The sequence below is a fragment of the Sinohyriopsis cumingii genome, chromosome 5 (assembly GCF_028554795.1).
Source record: "Sinohyriopsis cumingii isolate HCF-2022 chromosome 5, ASM2855479v2, whole genome shotgun sequence".
Classification (NCBI taxonomy): Eukaryota; Metazoa; Mollusca; class Bivalvia; order Unionida; family Unionidae; genus Sinohyriopsis; species Sinohyriopsis cumingii.
In genome coordinates this window covers 80,664,065-80,688,384 of record NC_142965.1, presented here as the reverse complement: position 1 = coordinate 80,688,384, position 24,320 = coordinate 80,664,065, and the positions used below count along the sequence as shown (strand labels likewise).

The 24,320-nt window shown below is 35.8% G+C and overlaps 2 protein-coding genes across 2 annotated transcripts; one reads left to right on the top strand and one right to left on the bottom strand.

Moving 5' to 3' along the window:
* The first annotated feature begins 8,014 nt into the window (after nt 1-8,014).
* Nucleotides 8,015-10,830, top strand: LOC149799589 (uncharacterized). The gene has a single exon (XM_089958932.1). It carries the CDS (start codon nt 8,312-8,314, stop codon nt 10,277-10,279), a length of 1,968 nt encoding a protein of 655 aa, XP_089815058.1. The 5' UTR covers nt 8,015-8,311; the 3' UTR covers nt 10,280-10,830.
* A 10,607-nt stretch (nt 10,831-21,437) lies between these two features.
* On the bottom strand, nt 21,438-24,120 carry LOC149799588 (uncharacterized). Its single transcript, XM_089957096.1, has one exon. It carries the CDS (start codon nt 23,858-23,860, stop codon nt 21,902-21,904), a length of 1,959 nt encoding a protein of 652 aa, XP_089813222.1. The 5' UTR covers nt 23,861-24,120; the 3' UTR covers nt 21,438-21,901.
* Nucleotides 24,121-24,320: the final 200 nt, after the last annotated feature.

Below are 24,320 nucleotides of genomic sequence, written 5' to 3'. Positions count from 1 at the left end.
ATCGTATTTATGATTTTCAATGTGCCGGTGACCAGTCCTATCAAGTTAGTGCTAAATGGTATATTAGCTTTGGATGATACTACTCATTGTTGTAAAAAGTACGCTATAGGAATCCAGGACACTTTTGTATATACATGCATGAAATCGGACTGGTGTTTACTTTTCTAGATCGAGTTTCCTCTGACCGTTCCAACCCCGTTTTATTGAAAAGTAGATCTTTAATTTTATCACATTTTTCCCGAGCGCGGACTTTTTTTTAAAGGGAAGAAATAAAATATTTTTGAAAGAGAAGATAAAAGTTCTCCTTATCGATATCAGGCAGGCAAATTCAATTCAATGTCTCTTCAGATCTTACCCACGCCTTAAGGTGTTTGGTTATTACTATCTAAGAAATTATTGACCAAGTTGTTAGTACCCGTATCGAGTAATTAATAACATAATATATGAAATTAAGCGATCAAATAACAGAAGACTGTGCATAGATATAAGGTAGAATAGTACGACCTCCCGTAAGTAAGATCGAACAATTTAATCAATTACATTAGCCAAATGACATGTGAATAACTCGCTTTCTCTAAAAAATATAGCGTTACAAAATTAATGCAAAACTTATTTAGCCGTTCTGTTACTGATAGAACAAATTTCATCATATGATTGAGTGACTGATCGAACTGAGATTACCGGCATGCCAGCATCAGCTGGAGCTTCCGGTCTTTCGCAAATCACTGCTGGTGATATGTCTACGTTTCCGTATCTCTTTTCCGTCCGCCTCCCGTCTACTGACCTGCTCAGGTCATCATATCTTACTTGCCGATTGGGCTCTGTTCCCCACTGTGCAGTCAGGTGTAGAACTATTTCGGTTTAACCTTCAAATAAAAAATATTTTATCCAACCTAAATATATGTTAATATTTCCTACTTCTGAGATCAACAAATATTTCTACTTTATTTCTTCAGATATCGCGTATCGAAATTCAACAGAACTAGCTAATATCATTCGCCTAATACACAAACAACTTACTATCATAAATCAATGCCAAGTTAGCGGTTGCCATAGTCTTAAATGACTACATTGACATAATTAGTCCTCTATAACACTATAATAGTCCCGCTGGGCTATACATTTACCAGCTGGCCTATCAGTGGGCACACGTTCTATACCATCGATTCATTTTTGAAGAATTCTCAACTTAATTACACACGAATAAATGGACTTTTCTCCTTACCTAGTTATATTACTTTGGTGATTAGCGTTTCCATACATAGGAAAATCAATCCTCACCATAAAAGATACAAATTATTTAAGAGATAATTTACATATTCTCACAGTTTACGTCAGAAGAAATGCATAAAATCTTAATACATGATTTCTTTTACATAGAAAGACCTAAATCTGAATTCAGTCATATTAAGATTTTATTACATCCTTAAAAGATGAATCATAAAACGTGCGCTCATTATTTAGGAACGAAAGGAAAATTTAAGTATGAATTTAAAACGAATGAATTCAACAAAAATTAGAGACTTACATCAACTAATCTACATTGCATGCAACTGAGACTAACATTGTGCTTTATCCGAGCCCTCGCTCGCTCATCATCAGATAATTATCTGTCCTTCTCTGCATACGGGTCTCTAAAATTTCCAGACCGCCTTGTGTCATGGACAATTTAATAACGATAAATACTTGCTATTCCCAGAGTCAGATTTCTTGGACTGATTACTTCCATGAGGTGAGCTATCTTAAAAGCCCTTTAATTCTGTCTGGGAACGTACACCCCTCGTTTAGTTTATCCAACCAGGTTTACTACTTGACCAGTTATAAACTTGATCAGTCCCATCGAAGTCAGAATAGTTATATAGTCTGCCTTTAATGGTAACTATTATGAAAAACATCATTTTGTAACACATGTTTAAAATGTGCTACAACTTCCTAAAATCTTCTCTGGTTGGTCTCCGTTCTCGTCACTTAACTCTATGACCTCTGGTTACTATTACACTCTCCTCTGGATCGAACTGTTAAAGAATGGATCACCCAATTAAAACTTAGTTCATGCATCACACAGAACAGATTACTTATTATAAGCTGTCAACGTGTCATGAAATCTCTACAAAAGTTTGCACCATTAGAACAATGTAGATTTATTTGGTTAGGTACAGCTTAAAGCGACTATCATATGCCAATATCATGTAGTTTTATCCGGTTTCATATTTTCGATAGGGAATGGTCTCTGAAATCGCACCCCAGTATAAGTCTAAATATCTAAATATAGGCGGGGAAGGTTAGAGGAAATTTTGACTTGTACTTTTCTTAATCAGTGCATTTTTGTTTCTCTTTCCATTTACATATAAGACATATTCTAGACACTGTTGCATATATGGTCATGAAACTTAATGTGTCCATTTAAGTTACTTGAGCTCCCTAATAAAATAAATAATGGTCGCAACGGCCGTCTTTTTTTTTTTTTTTTTTTTTTTTGTTGTTGTTGTTGAAGTAACTATGCTAAATCGTGATAGTGAGATGGGAGTGATCAGTAGAAGCGATCCAATTAGACCACTCAACTACCTTGTGCGTCCTTTTTAGTGTAAGGTATCCTTTATCCATCCTGACAGATAGACTGTGTAATAACTTCGCACTTTGTCATATAGGATAGTCCTATTGATAATTTTTTCTTACAGTTCATAGCAATAAGTGAGCGATGATCATGTGTTTCCAGGGCCATATATGTCAACAGTAATGTTATTCTGGTAGGACGCTGTTCCATAACAATGTACTCCAACAGATATCCGCCTCAGCGGTGTCATACAATTAATCACAGTCACAATATAGGAAATAATCGAGCAAGCTGTTATTGTAGGATTGAGTAGTTATTAAAATAAAATATAAAATTAAGGGATTGAATAACAGAACACTCAGCAGAGATGCAGAATAAAAAAACACGAGCCTCCGTATGTATCTATTCTGGAAAACATCATTTCATGACACCTGTATCAAATGGACCACAACTTCTTAAAATCTTCTCTGGTTTTCATCCGCTCTTGTCACGTTACCACTATGACCTCGGTTTACAATGACATTCTTGTCTAGCTCGAACCGTTAAACAAGCGAGCCCCTAATTAAACTCTATTCAAGCCCCAAAACAGAAAAAAAATAATTATTACAAGTTGCCAAGCAATAGTTATCCTAACCAATACATTAATCTTGATGCTTACGTGTCACGCTGGCCCCAACAAAATACGCTACGAAATATCTACAAAAGTTTGCACCATTACAACAATGTAGCTTCATTTGATTAGGTTCAGTTTAAAACGGCTACCATATGCGATATCTTGTGGTTTTACCCTTTTCCATAATTTCGATAGGGAATGCTCTCTGGAATCCCACCCCAGTATATGTCTTCATATCTAACTATAGGTGGGAAAGGTCAGAGGGAACTTTGACTTGTACTTTTTGCGCTAAGTGGATTATCGTTTTTCTTTTCATTTACATGTAACACATATTTTAGACACTGTGGTCATAAAACTTGATGTGTGCATTTACGTTACTTTAGCACCCTAATAAAATAAATGATGGTTGCTACTGCATTCTTTTCTTGCTAAAATAACTATCCTAAATCACATACTGGCAAAGAAGGCAAAACATACAAAGCCTTCTCCCCTCCCCCCAAAAAATAAAATCATATTGGTTCATTTCTAGCACATATCTTAAGATTTGTATCAATAATACAGATATACATATGCGGCAGTGGCAGGACACCAACAAAATAAAACTGCGTTGACATGTATTATGTACTTGATGAATCTGGCTTTCTCCAAGTTTGCTATGACAGCGACTGGTTTCTGATTGTTGATCTCTAAATAAATTTGTTGAGAATTATGTGTCATTTCGTTTTATTATAAACATTACATGACTTTCATTTCCTATTTTCGAATTCTTTTGTATAACAAGACTGAAAAGGGTTTTATATATTGTTATTATCATTAGGACCTCTGATGTTATGGAAATGTGGGCTGCGATATATGAGTAATCATGTGACTAGAAAAGCATATGGCGAGTACTAGGTCAAATCTCTTCATCGCTCTAGTTTCGTTTCGTCTGTCAACAAATTAAAGATAACACGTATTATACTCCAAATTTATGATAAAATAAATTAGCTTCCTATCTATTTCGTGCAGGTATGGCTTGAGCTTTAAGTCTGCTGGGTCCGGTAGTAAGCGACTACCCAATGAGAACTCCACCTTTTTGATACGCTCTGACCGCACACTCCATCATAAATGTCCAAATATCTAAAAATTATAGAAAGGGTCAGAGGAAACCCGAACTTAGTAACAACTTGGTTTCATGCATTTGGATTCACTTTCACTGGTTACTATTCTAAAATACCAATATTATTATCGTTTGTTTACATTTAGAATTACACGTTTCAAACTAGCGCTGAAACAGTTAGTAAGTTACTTAATCGGTTACCCATAATATATTAACCGAACCGTAACCGGTTAGTCGTAGTTTGAATCACCTCATGTACACAGTGCGCACTGGAAAGAATTACACCGCAAAACCAAAACTTATAGTCTATAAAAGGTACTGAAACGTACGTGTCACAGAAAGATATTTCTTGCTAACGTTTCCACTTGAACTACGTATCCGTTCCAACTGTTAATTCTTTTGTCATATTTTCAGTCATTTCATGCAATAATCAGTGTCAAACATGCCGATTCTGATGTTTGGATCACTTAAGTGCCTAGCGTAAAACTGGTTATATGTTTCAAAGGTTAAATGATGTAGTACGGACTCAGAAAAACGTAAAGGTCCGACGAATTAATGGTTTGCGTAGGCGACCTGACATTTAAAATTTCTTGCCCCTATAATACTTTTTTTTAAAAATGTTCTCGCCCTGCTTTGCAGAGGAAAATAAGTTATTACATTAATTATAATCGATGAATTAGGACATTTCTTGATGTCAAAGAAAAACTTATGCTGGGTCGAAGAAAATCCTAGACCCTCCCCACGGACCCAAACAAATTAAATAATTTATTCCTAAGTAACTAAAAGAGAATGAAGAAAAAAGGTGTGTGTGTGTGTGTGTGTGTGTGTGAACTCGTGTGTATGTATGTTGTTTTAGAGTCTCAGTAAAGAAGATTTAAGTAAATCGGGTTTTAATTTAAAATCATCTGTGTAAGCCCTGGAATGTTGAAACTAACTGATAAATTTTAAATAGACTAACTACCTGGTGATCAGGTTACAACTTAAATGATTGCACATGCTATTTGTGGCTAACGTCTGTTCCGAACTTCCCAATACAGTATAACTCATTATAATGAAAGTGATTAAATGTTGCCTGAAAATTGAATTAATTAATTTGCCATTATGATGCTCTTTTATTGTTTTACGTGAAACGGACATTGTTATAACGAGCTGTCTTAGATTATCGACCAATTTAAGAAATAATTGACCTCGTGACTGCACTCGGTGAGTTTGAATATGCCGTTGGAGGTTCAAACACAAAGTAAATTTCAACAGCAAAACAAACTCAGTTATCTTCGCCAGTGTGTGTGTGTGTGTGTGTGTGTTTCTGAATTACAAGGTCACAACTTCATGCACAAGGTTAAGGTAAATTCGACGACGACGATGATGATGATGACGAGAAGGTGGGAAGTTAGGATCTATTTGTTTTCCCCTCATAAGTAGCGTAGTCTATTATAGATAGTCTAATATAGATAATCGCCATTTGAGCTACATTTTGCACCCCAAAGATAAGAGATTATTGTTTTTGCAACGTTTGCCATTCAACCACTAGGGGCCCCAGAGAGAGAGAGAGAGAGAGAGAGAGAAAATCATTATTTTTTTATTGTTTTCTATAAAACTGAGTACATTTTTATGTTATACAAATACTTCATGATCTCCCAAAATAGGTGCTTCATGCTAGACTGGATGCCAAACAGTCGCTGTGACCACCGAGAGTGTAAATGCATTTCTAGGGAGATAACTCCGTCATCCTTCGAGCATTTATCGGGGAATAATCGTCCGTTGCGAATATACCGTTCAATATTAATTAGCCCACAATTACTCCTGTTCTAGGACACTGTTTACAAACATTTAGGGAATGCTAATAGCCAAGTGAGATTTATAAATTCTAATCAACCTGCTTTGGGCTATATAGTGAGCCCCTGACAGCTTTGCGAATGATAACTCATTTAGTCAATATTGTAATTTTGTTCTCATTTTTAAAAATTTATCTTTTGCCTTTATTAGTCCTTTTCTTCTACAGAAAGTACCTCTGTTTTAGTATTAAGCTGTTTAGAACAAGTAGATGCAACTCAGTAGTAGTTGTTTATAGAAAGAAGGAAAAAGACGTATTTGCAGTACTATTAGAGGGAGGAATCACTGAATAAGTTGTAGAGGCAAATTGTTGAACTCACCGAAGACGGAGTGAAACACTTGAAAAGCAAAGTATAAATAAAGAGAGAAATGGATATTCTGTTGTTTTTTTTAAAAAAATAATTTTTTTAAATTTGAAACTAACTGACTTCAAAGACACAAATGATGATCATATGTATTCAATTCTCAGCGACGTCTACTAACGAAAGTGGTAATTATATTAGTACCAGTAACATAAACTCCATTTGTCTTCATTGTTGTCATCTTCATGCAAGTAGTAATATCAGTAGTTGAAATAAAGGTATTAATATGAATGAATGATGACGCTGAATGTAGTATATTATGTGTGCACACATTTTCAGCATGCTAATACGAACTATCAGGCTTGTTTCGAAACGTTCTAAGTATTTTGATTAATTTTCTGCCGGTATTGGCCTTACATTTAAACTACGGTAATCTTATTTGACGTTGTCAGTAGGAATATTACATCTAGACTCCAAACGCGATGACAAGTGGCATTTTCGACAGAGTTTGGTCATTAATTATTAAGCATGGTGGGAGCTTCCCTGATACATGTACCCCATGCTGACCTGGCTGGACTGTAGTATGTAACGCGTTGTTATTGACCGATATGGAAGAAGCGTTATTATATCTATCCATGACTGGGTTTTTATGCATTTATCATCAAAATTAAGCATAATTTAAAATAGCAAAAGACTTCTCAATATTAACGTTTGTCAGTTTTCATTTTCTCTATTGAGGAATTTGAGTACATGCTTTGAATAAAAATGGCAGATGTTTGTCCATCTGCTTGATAAGCACCATTCAGTAATTCCAATATTGCATACCTACACTATCTGTACGGCCAGGACAAACATGCAGCACATGTAAGATTTTTGCCTTGGTTTGGTGCTGTACCGTACCGGAACACGGGGAGATTATTGTAGGAAAGTAGCTTGCCCTGGGAGCCGGCCCTTGCCAATCAGACGGTAGCATTGGATCCTGCACTCCTTTGGTCACCATTTCTGTCCTACCCGCTGATCACTAAGACACCGTGGGTCACATATATTAATGAGGGTTTCCCCATCTAAGTTTAGTATCGAATGTCCTGACCATGGCCAGTTAGTAATTAGAAACTCATAACATTAGCCGATGGAGGTCATGGCACTTACTTCTACTGAACACGAGTAGAAACAATATGCCTAATGGCCGAAAACTGGACCAAAGGACCAAGAACTTGGAAAAGAAATCTAAGATATAGTATTAGCATATTGAACATTTAGGAACATTTCAAATTTGCACGTTTCTCTCAAAGGACTGATTTTTTGTGTCTTTTCTTGTACAAAATAATCGCTCTTGTATTTCAACATCCGTCAAAAACTTGATGACTGAATGGACAGTCAGGCCAGTCTATAACATTAAGAGAAGTTTCTTTTATATTTTGTTATTTGTTGTACCCTGGGTGAAAACATATATTAAATGTATTCACCGAATTAAAAGACTTGCTTATGATCAATATGTAGTATACCACATTACACCGATTGCGTCACGTAAATGCTATACGATATCGACTTTGTATCACGTGATCATAGTATGTACAAAGAATGTGTGATTCATTTTAAACGCTACCGTAGCCTATCAACATGGAAGTGCATACACAATTCATGCACAGACCACATATTCATATTTTGTCGGCATATACTGAGTATGGTGTATGTGTGACAAAAAGGAAATGTAAGTAGAGGAGAAGCTGTGAGGACGCTGCTAATCATATTCATTATAAGGTAATGCTAAGCAGATATATAATGTGGCGACGAGGAAGTTCTTGACTTCTTAACATCGGTCTCTACGTATCTATAATTTGTTAGTGAACGTTGTCCCATCAGACAAATTCTAAAGGGGGCGGGTAATAAATCTACATGTACGCTGTACAATGGCAGAGGCAATGGAGTCCAATTGTAAACAGCTGAATTGTCCAATTTGTTTGGAAACTTTCGAGTCACCAAAAGTACTGGCGTGTTTGCACACATTTTGTGGGAAGTGTATTTGTAGACATGCAGTCAATCTGGGAGTGGAGGGAGCACGATCAGATATCATTTCGTGTCCCGTGTGTAGAAGTCCTACCCCAGCACCTACTACCCAGCAGACTCCAGACGAATGGGCCGCGAAACTTCCTACCAACGCCATCGTTGTATCGTTATCGGCGTCATTTCAGTCCAACACGGATGACCCTGTGTATTGCCAGCCATGTTTGACGCTGAACAAACAGCATATCTCTGTGGCATACTGTGTCACGTGTTCTGAGTACCTATGTAATAACTGTTACAGTTGTCACAAGATTTTCAAGGTCAGCAAGGATCATACTGTCACTATTCAGTCAATGCCTTTACAGCAGGATCTGAATTCAATTCAGGAAGACATGTATCTTTGTTCCATACATTGTGAACAGTACAAATATCTGTGTTCAGATCACAAAGAACTTTGCTGCTGTGACTGTGCTATCAAAGATCATAGAAAATGCAATGAATTGCTGACTATAAAAAATGTATCTAAAAATGCCAAAGTGGGTCAAGACTTTAAGAAATTATCGGACAATTTAGATGGACTTAAAATGCAGTTTATCACATTACTCGAAAGTAGGTCAAATAATTTAGAATCTATAGACCAGCAAAGGACTGAAATAACCAAGTCAATTAAGGAATGGAGCGTCATGATAAAACAACTTATCGAAAAGCTGGAGACAGCAGCTCTTGAAGAACTGGATCAGATGTGTAAGCAAGAAACGGTGACAATATCGGACGAAATCATAGAATGTAAGAGCACAATAGCTGCCATTGAAACATCCGAAAGAATGCTGATAAACGGTACAAAATCAGATGATGAGACAAAAATTTTCATCACAATGACCAAAGTATCACAGCAGGTCCATAAGTACAGGGAGAAATACGAAAAAAATGTAAATAAATCAGAAGTGGTTGGATTAGAATTTCACCGTGACAGCACTTGTGAAGGAATTATTGAAACCTTGAATTCACTCGGTAAAGTGTACAGAAGGGCGTGCAGAATTCCTAGAATATCATCCGACTCCTCATTTGCAACGACCGAAAAACTACAACTGAAAATTCAACCCAGTTCAATGGTACGTTTTAACGCTAATATTCCTGGTGATCGTAAAATATGTTTTTTATATTCGGGCGTTTTCCTTCCTGGTGATAGGCTTGTGCTGTCTGATCAAGCAAATGAAAAATTAAAGATGTTTGATAAGAGTTTTCAGTGCATATCCAGTCTAAAAATGAATGATTGTCCTAGGCACATCTGTCGTGTGGACCATGGTACTGTGGCTGTAACTTTGGGGGAAAATATAAACCTCGTGTCTGTGATGAATACACTGACACCGTTGAGGAGTATTCGTGTTGGTAACAGCTGCAGTGGAATAGTCTCCTGTCAACATGACATTATTGTAAACATATGTGCTGTCACGGATTCGTTGCTTACATATAATAATTCAGACAAAATCATCAGTAAGATTCAATCATATGACTGTTTGAATAGTTGGCATAATACACACTGTGCCAGTCTGGATGGACAGAAGATTTATTACACTACAAATAATGTAATTGTGACCATGGATATGAGGGGGAACAAACTGAATACGTTTGAAAGCATCGATCTTCAAAGCGCGAAAGGAATCACTTTAGGCAAGAACGGTATTATTTACTGCTGTGGTTCTAAATCTAAAACTATAATACAGGTTACTCCAGAAGGGAGACAACTCGGTGTGTTATTATCTAGTGATGATGGACTTCAGAATCCTCTTGGTATATGTTTGAATGACAGGAGCGACATGATTCTTGTGTTTGAAGGAGAGTCAAACCTCGTGAAAGTGTTCAGATTAATGTAGCGTTATATTCTGATTGCTCTGTTCCAGACACTCTACAAATTACATTAATTTAAAAGAAATAATTGTTGCAACAAAGCCAGCTTCATCTAACAATTTCATCAATAACACATAACCCTTGAATATGTGAAGACATTTACAAATTAATCCATTTGTTTTATTTCTTTGGTGGAATGTTCTTCTGACCATATCATGAGTATAGCACGCCAATTGTTAAATGCCATCAAGTTTAGTGATTCGGAAAGTTAAGTCATACTTTATATTTTTTCTTTTTTTGTTTTGATATTAAAACGGTCAACACGATTAAGTAGATAAATACGTAAATGTCACCACAAAGGACCTGTTCTATTTGAATTAGATGAAAATCTTACAATTTTTGTTCTAAATAAATATGTAGACTTTAGTAATTAGTGTGAAAGCATTTTAATCACAACTAAATTAATGTTCCGAAATATACTTGAGAAATTGTTCAAATTGTGCATGCTGATTCATATTTATGTAGCTTGCAATAAATACGCAACTTCAGATGTGAAATAAAAAATATTTCAGTATCATTTTCGAGTTAAAATTTTGTTTTTCTTCAGTATTTGCAATGTTTTGCGAAAAGAGAGTCGGTCCTCATAATTACAAATTTTGCCTTATTCATCATCATCATCATTGACGGCCCAGTCACTAGAGACATGCGAGTAGCGCCCTTGGAGTGTCGTCTGTCTCTGGGGTTTTGGCAACGTCTGCTGTGGCTGTGCAGGTTTATGCTCGAGTGACAGTCCCTATTGCAGTTGGTGCAGCCGTATTGGGAAGTCTGAGTTGCTGTGGTTGCTGCCGTGATCTTCTTTCTCTCACGTTTCTCTTCCGCCAGCTGCCTCTCCTCACATCACAGACTGATACGTCCTTACCGACCGTCTGTCCCCTGGTGCCTCGAATCTCGGGCTGCACTTCCCAGTCGTCGGTTGAAATGTCCCATGCTTTCATGTCCCTCTTGCAAACATACTTGAAACGGAGTGAGGGGCGGCTGACTCTTTCGGTGCCAGGGTCCAGTTGTCCATATAGGATGTTCACTATCAGCCTCCCATCCTCCATGTGTCAAACGTGTCCCAGCCATCGAAGGCGGTGTTTGATCAGCCGGGAGTACTTGCTGGGGATACATGCACATTGAAGGATCTCGTTTTGTAGGATGCGGTCTTGGCAGCTGATTTTCAGGATGAGTTTTAGGCACCGTATATATGGAAGGAGTTGAGCCGACGTTCTTGCCTCATATAGATGATCCAGATGTCACTTCCATATAGGAGGGTGCTGTGAAAGCAGGCCTGGTAGACTTGGATCTTGGTGTGCTCTTAACTGATTATAAATTTCTTTGTACCACTTCAAACCGTCTCCTGGTCATGCTTTGCTCAAGTGAACAGAGTTGGGATATTAAAAGAACAAACTCCTTTAATGAAGTACCGTTTAGCTAATCTTTGTTTAGACCTACACTTTTCTTATTAAATTTACATGTTGAATTCTGTATATATTATCTTCAGGATTGTCGTTGTATCAAAGAATAATTTTATTTCGTGCCTGGCTATACGAATCTAATCGTTTAAAATTGATAACATTTTGCTTATTTTCGAACTATCAACAATCAAGTATTTGATGAATTAAAACTATTATCAGTGTTTTGGAAGAATAGTCATATCATTGTAAGAGGCTAAAAGCACCAGAATCATGATGTACAGGCCTTCATTTTCAAAGTCTTAACGCACCAGCTCCTTAATGAACAGTCTGTCATGTTTAAGGTCTTAACGCGCCAACTCCTTGATGAACAAGCTTATCTTTTCTGGGTCTTAACTCATTGATGAACAGGCTTACCTTTTCTGGGTCTTGACGCACCAACTCCTTCATGAACAGGCTTACCTTTCCCCAGTCTTAACGCACCAACTGTTTGATGAACAGGCTTTCATTTTCTGGGTCTTGACGCACCAACTCCTTGATGAACAGGCTTACGTTTCCTCGGTCTTAACGCACCAACTGTTTGATGAACAGGCTTTCATTTTCTGGGTCTTGACGCACCAACTTCTTGATGAAAAGGTTTACATATTTAGGGTCTTGACGCACCAATTTCTTCATTAAGAAATTTAAATTATACTCTCAGAGACTGTGTATGAATATAGGTATTGCTTTAACGTATCTGTAGTCTAGATTGTCATTATGTGCTAGACCTGTAAATTGTTCAGCCAAGTGGTCGTGGTCACGAACCACGTTTTGTATTATTTGTTACCTCACAGATATCTCTTGAATCAAAAGGCTTTTTGTAGTTATCATTGAAGACTACTGGTTGTACATTATTTGATTTGAATTCGTTGTATTTCTTTTTTGAAACTTCATTTACGATATCATATTTTTTTTAACACAATTGGATCCTTTGCAAATGATTGAACTGGGTTATTTGTTTAGTGCTTTTATGTACATATAGACTCGTGAAAGAATGTACTTTGTACTTTTCATTGCCCAGGATTGTTGAAATTGTTAAAAAGATCATTTAGAATATTCACATGGATTGATCTTTTTCTTTATAATCTTGACAATAATATCAGGTCAAATCTGATTAAAGAATATATATTTATATGTATGAATTAGCTTGTTTTGACAAAGTAGTTTCCATTCTATCGTGTAATACCTGTTTCAGTGGTTTTATGCGTTCTTTGTTCGTCATTTAATATGTACGACGATAATGACGGTTCGTCTCTCTCTCTCTCTCTCACATACACACACAATTTCAGTATTTCGTCTTGTTTCACTTCTTTAGTTCATTATCAGAGATTCTACATAATTCTCATTAAGAGATGCAATGCAGTTCTTTGAGATGTAGAGATTCAACAGTCTCAACTAATGTAGACTTTTTAGGATCTTGAATAGTATAATAGTGATCCTGCTAGATTTCGTTAGACATCATTGAACATACTGATTATTGATAGTGATCCTACTGGATTTCGTTAGACATCATTGAACGTAAATCCATATCTTCCATCGGTATAGATCCTTGATATTTTTATAGTGAAAATTCACGTTAGAAATCCTTGAACATTACTATATTTTTCTATGATCAGTAGAAATCTTGTTCAGACTTCCAAGACTTGTCATATGAATACAGAAATCCAACTTGATTCATTGCGAAAATATGCTTGATTTTGTTCTGCTTTTCGAGCACTAGTCAATAATATATTTTTTATTGTATATGTTCTCGCATTGACCAACTGTTTGCTAATCTACCACATTCGCATGGAACAGTTGTTTACTTTGCCAGCTTAAATTTGTTCCATCATTCTAACTTTTATTTGTTCACCCTCCATCATACACACATCACCTAAATATATGTTACAAATTCGATGGCTTATTCATTCGTACGTAGCAGACACACCTGCATATCGACCCACACATTTATTATTATTTAAGTACATAATCACTCCGGATTCCTTCTAGATAATTCACGGTTTATAGAGTTTATTAGAGAGCATTACTGATAAACGCCAAACTTAGCGGAAGGTGCGAACACGAGATTCTACTGGAGAATGCATGTTAACATTCAATGAATTTTTAAATATGAAGAAATTTTAAATCTTACTCTCCGGAAATACGAAACCGGGTCCTCTTGTTACGGCACCCATCGCCTTTATTAAAAATTACATTTTATTTCAAATATTTACCTACATTTTGGAAACTTTAACATGAAATGCAATAAAATAAATAGGAAATGTTTATCAATGTTTTGCAAACTTAAAGATAAAAAACAATAAAATAAATAGGAAATGTTTAAACAGTGCTTATATTGCTCTCATTATATATATATATATATATATATATATATATATATATATATATATATATATATATATATATATACTGACACGTTGTCTTTAACATCTTTAAAATGTTGTATAAGTGTTTTTCTCTTGCCTGTGTTATCTCTGTACACCCTCTCTTTGCTCAGTACTGTGACGTCACCTCCCCCTAGTTGAAACAGTTACCAATCTGCTGAGAGAGAGAAAGAGAGAGTCTCATAATTATGAGAATATATCTGTTTTTCTGTATTTAAGAGTGTTAAACATTTTTTTTTAAATGTGTTTTTTTAAATATTTAATGGATAGTTAGTTGAGCTACGTCCTTTCGTTTCGAACTGGTCATTAAATCCCGGGTATTTAATTAAACAGATCTCTTGAATACATTTGTTTCTCTGTGTGCAAGTGTCAAAACCTTAGAAAGCTGTCTGATTATCATAATATTTACTGATAAATTAGCTGAATAATGTATAATTCATCTAAATACTGTTTGAAAGGGTTCAAAATTCTGTAGAGTAGGAATTAAAAGTTATCTAACATGACTACAAGATATTTCCTATCCATAGCTTCCGACAAATGGTTAAGAACGACCTCGTGTGTTCCTCTCCTCCAAACCTGTGGAACTATCACCCAAGATCGTCAATATCCCACAGACCCAATGGTTCAGAATCTTTGGCCCCACACACTGAGTAAACCAGAATTTCCCTCGAACCACCGACACCAATAACCGCAGTATCAGGGTTACATAACCACAAAGCTCGAGGACTCCTCCTAATTCTAAAGATACGACTGAATCGTGTAATATGCGAGACACGTTTAGGTGCGACCACAATATATATATATTACGCATGCGTGCACGTTAACTGACTTCGCTAGCCATCACATTTCAGTATGCAAATACGAACTCAAAAGCTTGGTTCAAAACGTTCAGTTATTCTAATAACAATTCTGCCTGACTTGGCTTTAACTTTAAAATTACAGTAAATATTTTCACATTATTTGTAGGAATGTTAGATCTAACATCCAAAAACGATGTCAAGTGGTGGATTGTCAAATGTTAGATAATTAAATATTATGTATAATGGGAGCATCACATATTCACGTGTTCCTTGTTGTTTTGACTGTATCCTGTAGAAGGCGTTTTTGTGAACCGGTATGGCAGGAGCGTTACGATATTTAACTTTTACTAATGTTATTGTATGTATTTTAAATAAAAATATTCACCCAACTGCTGATAAGCAAATTTTGATGGTTTTGCAATTTTGTTGGTTGCATTTATTAATTTATGTACCGCACGTCTAGACTATATGATACATGTGTCAGTGTACAACCAGGTTAATAGGTAGCATATTTCCGATTTTTGCCTTAGTTTGGTGTTGTAAGGCACATCAACACGTGGAGGTTTTCTAGTGCCGCGGCAAATGAAGTAGAGTAGCTTGACCAGAGACAAACCATATTTGGCGCTCTTGGCCGATCTGACGGTAGGATTCGAACAGGCACTTAAGTCGCGAGTCTTGCCCGTTAACGTACGTTTAGGATAGTTTCCCATATTAACTTAGCATCAAATGTCTTGATCTGGCCAATTAAGAAACAGCAAGTAATAACACTGACCGTTTGAAGTTGGGTGGGGTGGGGTGGCTACTCTCCCTGAACGTGTAGAAAAAAACAGGTCTAGTATCCGAAAACTGGACCAAAGGACCAAATATTTTCAAAAGAAGACTTGCATGCAATTCATGCACGGACCATATATTCATATTTTAGTCGATGTATATTGAGCATGGTATATATGACAAAAGGTGAAAATTAAGCAGAGGAAAATACTATGAGGACAAGTAAAGGACAATGCGAAAGATCTTATTATAAGGCAATGCTAAGAGACTATTCAATGACCCCTAAAAGGTCGTTATTGAAGTTTCAACGCCTGTCTCTACGTACCTATAATGTATTAGAGGACTTTGTCTTGTCATAAAAGCTGTAGTGTGTAAGAATCTTGCACATACACTTACAACTTCAGAGACAAAAGGCATCAGCAATAAAAAGCTGAATTGTCCAAGCTGTATGGAAACTTTCGAGTCATCGAAAGTATTGGCATGTTTCTATACATTTTGTAAGAACTGTAATTGTAGACATGCACGCAGTCTGAGAGTGGAGGGGACACGGTCGGATTTTGTGGCCGGTGTGTAGATGTCCCACCACAGTACCTACTACCGAGCAGGTTCCAGATGATTGGGACACTGAACTTCACACTAACGCCATCTTTGGATCGTTTTTGGCATCACCTCAGTCTAACAAGGGATGACACTGTCTATTACCAGCCATGTTTAACGCTGAACATACATCATAGTACTTTCAAAAATGATCGAAAAACATGTCAGCAAGCATATTTTTAGATATCCTGACAAATACCAACTCCTCCATAATCAGAATCGGGTTTTCGACAAAATCGTTCATGTCAAACTGCATTGACAAAACTTATAGACCAATGGCTACAAGCAGTAGAATCAAGCGAACTTACTGGCGCAATCTTCATTGATTTTAAAAAAAAAAAAAAAACATTCGATTTGGTTGACCATTTGGTTCTTATTAATATACTTTCAGCCTTCAAGTTTTCTCCAAACTTATGTGCCTGATTCACTTCGTATATCACTAACAAACACCAGGTTGTTTGCACGGATAAATATACTTCCGAACCATGTCATATCGTAAGTGGTGTTTCTCAAGGATCTATATTATGACCTCTTCGTTTTCTACTATTTGGCAATTAATTAGCCTTGTATCCAGCGTACTCTATCACAGATCTTTTCGCTGACGACTCTAGACTGCATTTATCTGGTAAATCTCTAGACTCCATTAACAATAAACTTCAAATCGACCTCAACAATATATCGGTTTGGTGTCATCAAAACAAAATGCATATTAATATTTCTAAAACGAACTGTATGACAATCGGAACAAGGCAGCGTCCATCTACTAACATGGATTTACTTTTAACTCAAAATGGCTTAGACGTATCTATTGTCAAAAATCAAAGACTGCTTTGTACCTGCATTGATCAGCATATTTGCTGGAATGCACATATCGATTACCCATGTGCAATGGTAGTCAAAAGAATAACTCTGTTAACATTGGTTTCCAAATTTCTACCTCCCCAATCGCTTGAACTTTATTTTCGGGTTATATACTACCACTGATAGATTACGGTTGTACCATATGGGGAAACACATCCAATTATAATCTGTCCAGAATCGATACACTCCAGAAAAGGGCAGCCCGAATAATACTGAAACTTCCTGTTATGGCTCCCTCGAATGTTTTGTTTTCACGTCTGCAGTGGCTACCTGTACAAAAACGCATTCTTTATTTTAAAGGAATCATGACATATACGTCTTTATACGGTCCTTCTCCAGAATATATCTCTAACCTAACTGAACTAAGATCGTCAAACACTAAGCGTAATCTCCGATCGACGAATAACAACGATCTCCAGATTCCTTGGTCGAAAACCAATCATTACAAAAGCTCACTTACTATATCATCACCTACTGTATGGAATTCCTTACCACTGAGGATACGAAATTCAAATTCTCTTGCTTCGTATCAATTATCATTAAAGAACTCTGAATAGAAAACGTTATCATTATATTCATAAATGATATGTCCAGATCTTATTCAATACATATATAATACGTACGACTTATGTTCAAATGTATGTACCTGTGTATTGAATATTGTTCATATATGTATGTTTCTCAGTATAGTCACACAAAGTCATTCATGCTAAATATGTATAATGAGTGTGCGACGATACCTGAGTATGTGCATGGTCTTGTATTTTTTTCTTCCTTTTTTTTTCTTTGTTTCTTTTTTATGGTTTCTTTTTTTTTCTTCTATTTTTATTTTTTATTAACATAGCCAATTAAAAAAATTGAGGACCACATGGCGGACGGGTCAGTCATGACCAAATGTGATATCCACGTTAAAGAAAGTTTATCACTATTATTATTATTATTATTGTTATTATTATTATTATTATTATTATTATTATATCATTATCCCATTTTGTGTCACGTATTCGAAGTATCTCTGTAAAAATTGCTACAGTTGCCACAAGATTGTTAAGGTCATCAAACGTTTTCATCACAATGATCAAAGTATCGCAGCAGGTTCTTAAATATAGAGAGAAACGTGACACAATGGAAACTAAATCAGAGGTGATTGAATTAAAACTTCATCGTGACAGCTCTTGTGAAGGAATCATTAAAACCTTGAATTCAATTTGGGAAAATGTTTAGAAGGGCGTGCAATATTCCCGAAATATCATCCAACTCGTCATTTACAACAGCTGTAAATCTTAATAGAAAATTCAACGGAAATTAATGGTAAATTTAGTGATATGATTACCATTGAAGATAACGTGTTTTTTTAATCTGTGGGTGTTATCTTTCCGGATGATAGGCTTGCTGATAAGGCATATTATAAATTAATGTTCCTTGATAAGTATATTCAGTTTATGTCCAGTCTAAAAGACGGATTGTTTTCCTAAGGACGTTTGTCGTGTGAATAAATAATAACACTGTGACGACAAATATAAAAATCGAGTCGCTGGGTAATGCCTGAAACCGCTGAGGAGCACTTGTGTTGGCCATCTGTATTATGGAATAGCTTCCTATCAACGGAACATTGTTATAAATGTAAATGGTGACAGAGATTCTTGGTTTAGATATAATACTTCGTACAAATCATCGACTGAATTTTGTTATTTGACCATTGATTAGTTGGCATAATATACACTGCGTTCGTCAGGATGAACAGAACATTTATTACATAGTACATGGAATGTAATTGTAATGGATATTAAGGAGAACAAACTAAACATGTTTAAAAGATATGATCTTAAATGCGCTCTAGGAATCACAGTAAACAAGAACGGTATTATTTACTGCTTTCGTTCTTACCCTAAAACTGTAAAACAGGTTACTACGAAAAGGGAGACAACTAGGTGCCTTACTATTTCGCTATGATGGACGTGACGAAGGAAACTCATACGACACGAAAGTGTTCAAATTAATTTAACATCACATTTTGATTGCTCTATTTCAGAGAATCTGCAAATTACTATTTATAAAAGAAATAATGTTTGGAGCAAAGCTAGCTTCGTGTTTAAAACGATTAACACGATTAATTGGATAAATATGTGAATCTCACTATACATGTCTTGACCTATTGGAAATTAAATCGAAATCTACACAATTTGTTTCTAAATGGTTAGGTGTGGTTTAATATTTACTCTTCAAACATCGTATACACCAATTAGTCAAAGTCTCTTCAAACTTCCAAAAACAAACATAACTCATCATTATGATAGTGTTTAATTATACCTTGCAAATTAAATTAACTCCTCAATATGATACGCCTTTTCTTTGACGAATCAGGTATAACAATCTGTCTCAGATTTCGCCCAATTTAAGGAATACTTGACCTCATGCCTTGCACTCTGGTGAGTTAGAACACGACTGAGATTATAATCGTCAGAGAAAACGAATATATACGTTAGAGGTTAAAATAATGACCAATTTCAACAATAATACAAATTAGAGTATATTAGGAAATTTAATTCAAAATAACAATTCTGAAATTAAACACATCGACAACTCTGTACAGCTAAATTTGCTAAATGAAAATACACGCTACTCAAACTTGAATAAATTTCGCTTTAAAATTTAAAATTGTTACAACAAATTTAAGCGAAGCTCTGTCATCAGTGTCAACATAATATTGAATGAACAGCAACGTGTAACGAATACACGATACAGGCTCTATTTTCAAAGTTTCATAGCTAAATGCCCAGAAAAATCGATTAGCAGAAGCCTTTTATCTTCAAAATAAAATAAGGAGTTTAAAATAGTATGCAAATAAAACGAAAATATAAAGAGATGAACACGCGAATTGAAAGCTATTATGTTACGGCAAATTTGGCCACGGAATATGGCCTGCACTCAGACTTAGCCTGTTGCATAACGACTGCTTCCAGATGGACATAGTACACAATTAATTTTACTATATGTTCTCTACATTTATTTCTCAGTACTGACCTTTCCACTGTGTGACAATCAATGCAAATCATATGTTAGTCTAAAATACCTTCAAAGATGACTTCACGGTGAAGTTCTTGTCAAAGGTTGACCTGCTCTTTTTTAGATGATTGACTGTCAACATAACAGCATGTAAACAGAACACATATTTCACTTCCGGATCATCACCAAGGCCTTATTACTCACTGTGCACTGTCGCCAAAATACATACAGACAACAACACCCTGAGCTCATATTATCAAGAATAAACAGTTACCTTTAAATCCCTACCAAAAATGCATAAATAAAACTCTTCTATCACCACCAAAATGAGAGAAGAAAAAATGTTCTAAAAATAGACTAGAACTACATTCGTGGGTACTGAACTGGAAGTATTAATTGTGATGTAATTCCAGATGGCTTGAGGTCGATGGTTGTTGATCAACCGTTAGACACATCTCCGGCCAATCGGAGGATTTAGCGTTTTTCGTATGATGAGTAAGAAAAAGCAGAATGTCAAAATTTGCAGGAACGAGACAAGCTCTGTCTTAGAGTTTGGAAAAGAGGCGGAACTGGGAGGGTACTGCTCTTTCTTTCTCTCTCTCTCTCTCTCATTGCTGGAGAAGTATTAGTACATAGATAGCGTCGGACTAGCTATATAAGAGTCGAGGGACTGATATCTGCCACGCGTGCCACGCCGTTCAAACCAAAACAACCAACAACAAAAAAGACTAGATGGTATCTGCTGTCTGAAGTGGGTCTCATCGGTTAATATGTCAGTTTCATTTTTTACAATCCAAACTCAGTCCTTGCGATAACCTGGTCCAGGACGTCATTCGAGGAATACAATAAGGTGTATTTCTTCACAATGAAAGTAAACAACGATTTCGCTTATATATCACGAGGCAGTGTAAAAACTTTGATCGAGACATGGAAGCATGTACTTATCTGACATGCTAGTGTCGATGTGAACTGGTCGGTCATTTTTTATTATTTATGTAATGAGGCAAATGTTAACTAACGTAACGAAAAAATCGATTAAATGCATATATATATATATATATATATATATATATATATATATATATATATATATATATATATATATATATATATAGATAGATAGATAGATAGATAGATAGATCACAGAGTCGAAATATGCAGTTATGGAGACCTACTTGCCCCTTACATATTTTTGTATATACTATTGTGACGAAAAACATAATTTTAACTCGAAAACGATACATAAATATTTTCTATTTTATGTCCAAGTTTTCAAGTTTATTAAAAACTACATATATATGTAAACCAGCATGTAAAATTTGAAACATTTCTTTAATTGGTTGTGATTAAACTGTTTGCACACTAAACATTCAAGGTTACCTACTCGTTTAGGAACAAACTGTCCCGATTTTCATCTAATTTCAAATAGGGCACGTCCTTTATCGTGACATTTCCATATTTATCCATTTAATCGTGTTAATATCACAATAGCCAAAATTTTCCAACGAAGAATGCCTTTAACTTTCATAATTACTAAAATCGATGACATCATTCAATTAGCTTGCGATACTCATAATAAGATTAGAATAATATTCTCCTTAGGAAACTCAATAAATGGATTACTTTCTTAATGTCTTTACATATTCAAGCGTGATGTCTTGTTCTTGAAATGGCTAGATGAAGCTAACTTTTCTTCACAAAGGATTTGTTTCAAAAAGTAATTTGGAGAGCGTATGTTATATTAATTTGAAAACTTTCAAGTTTGAGTTTCCTTCAAACACAAGAATCACATCGTTCCTGTCATTCAAACATATCCCAAGAGGATTCCGAAGTCCATCATCGTTAGATAGTAAAACACCGAGTTGTCTCCCTTCTGAAGTAACCTGTATTATAGTCTTAGATTCAGAACCACAGCAATAGATAATACCATTCTTGTCTACAGTGATCCCTGACGCGCCCTTAAGATCATTACTTTGAAATGTATTCCGTTTGTTCCCCTTCATATCCATGGTTACAATTACATTCTTTGTAGTGTAAAAAATGTTTTGTCCATCCTGACTGACACAGTGCATATTGTGCTCATTACTCAAATCGTCATATGACTCAATCTTACTGATGACTTTGTATGAAGTATCATATGTAAGCAAAGAATCTCCAATTATGTCTACAATAATGTTATGTTGGTAGGAAGCTATACCATAGCATGAGATGCCAACAGGAATGTTCCTCAGTGGTGTCAGTGTATTGCCCGCAAACACGAGGTTTATATTTGCCCACAAAGTTACAGCCACAGTACTATCGTCCAAACGACAAACGTGCTTAGGAGCACTATCCATCTTTAGACTGGATATACACCGAAAGATCTTATCCAGCATCTTTAATTTCATATTTCCCATATCAGACAGTACAATTCTATCATCAGGAAGGAAAACACCCGAAAATATACGACATTGTTTATAATCACCAGGAATCTTAGCGCTAAAATGTACCATTGAATTGGGTTGAATTTTAAGTTGTAGTTTTTTGGAAGTTGAAAATGACATGTCAGGTGATATTTTTGAAATTTTGCGAGCTCTTCTGAACATTTTACCGAGGGAATTCAAACTTTTACTGATTTCTTCACAAGTGATGTCACGATGAAATTCTAATTCAACCACTTCTGATTTAATTTTCATTGTGTCACATTTCTCTCTGTACTTATGGACCTGCTGTGATACTTTGGTCATTGTGATGAAATTTTTTGTCACATCATCTGATTTTGTATCGTCTATCAGCATTTTTTCGGATGTTTCAATGGCAGCTATTGCACTATTACATTCTATGATATCATCCGATATTGTCACCGTTTCTTGCTTACACATCTGATCCAGCTCTGCAAGAGCTGCTGTCTCCAGCCTATCCAAAAGTTGTTTTATCATGACGGACCAATCCTTAATTGCCTTGGTTATTTCATTTCTTTGCTGCTCAATAGATTCTAAATTATGCGACCTATTTTCGCGAAATGTGATAAACAGCTTTTTAAGTTCATCTAAATTGTCTGACAATTTTTTTAAATCTTGGCTCTCTTTGGTATTTGTAGATGACTCTTTTATAGTTAGCAATTCATCGCATTTTCTGTGATCTTTAATAGCACAATCACTGCAGCAAAGTTCTTTGTGATTTGAACACAAATATTTGTACTGTTCACGATGTATAGAACAACGATACATGTCTTCCTGAATTGAATTTAGATCCTGCTGTAAAGGCATTGACTGAGCGGTGATTATATGATCCTTGCTGACCTTAAAAATCTTGTGATAAGTGTAGCAATTGTTACAGAGATACTCCGAACACGTGATACAATATGCCACAGAGATATGCTTCTTGGTCAGCGTCAAACATGGTTGGCAATAAACTGGGTCGTCCTTGCTGAACGGAGATGTCGCCAAAAATGACACAATGATGGCGTTGGTAGGAAGTTTCGCGGCCCAGTCATCTGGTGTCTGCTCGATAGTAGGTGCTGGGGTGTGACGTCTACACACGGGACACAAAATCGTATCTGGGCGTACCCCCTCTGTTCGAAGACTGCGTACATGCCTACAAATACACTTCTCACAAAATGTGTGGAAACACGCCAGTACTTTTGGTGACTCGAACGTTTCCAAACAAATCGGACAATTCTGATGTTTATAACTAGACTCCTTTGTCTCTGCCATTGTACAGTGTACATGTATGTTTATTACCTCATACAGAACTTGACTGACGGTACAAAGTCCACTAATCAGTTATAGGTACGTAGAGATAAAAGAGTCAATAACTTTCTTGTTGCGGCGTTGAATATCTGCTTAGCATTTACCTTATAATATAGATCATTGGCAGTGTCCTTGACGTGTATTCACAACTTCTCCTCTACCTACATTTAGGTTTTGTCATATACACCATAAAGTATGAATCTTTCGTCCGCACATAAATTGTGTATAAGTCTTCTATCTTGATAGGCTACGGTAATAGTTAAAATGAATAACACATTGCTTGTACAAATTATGCTCACGTGGTGCGAAGTCGATATCGTATAGCATGTATATAACGCAATCAGTATAATGTTTTATACTGCATATTGAACGCAAACAACATTTTAAATTTGAACGTGACAATAACAATATTTTGGTGAATACA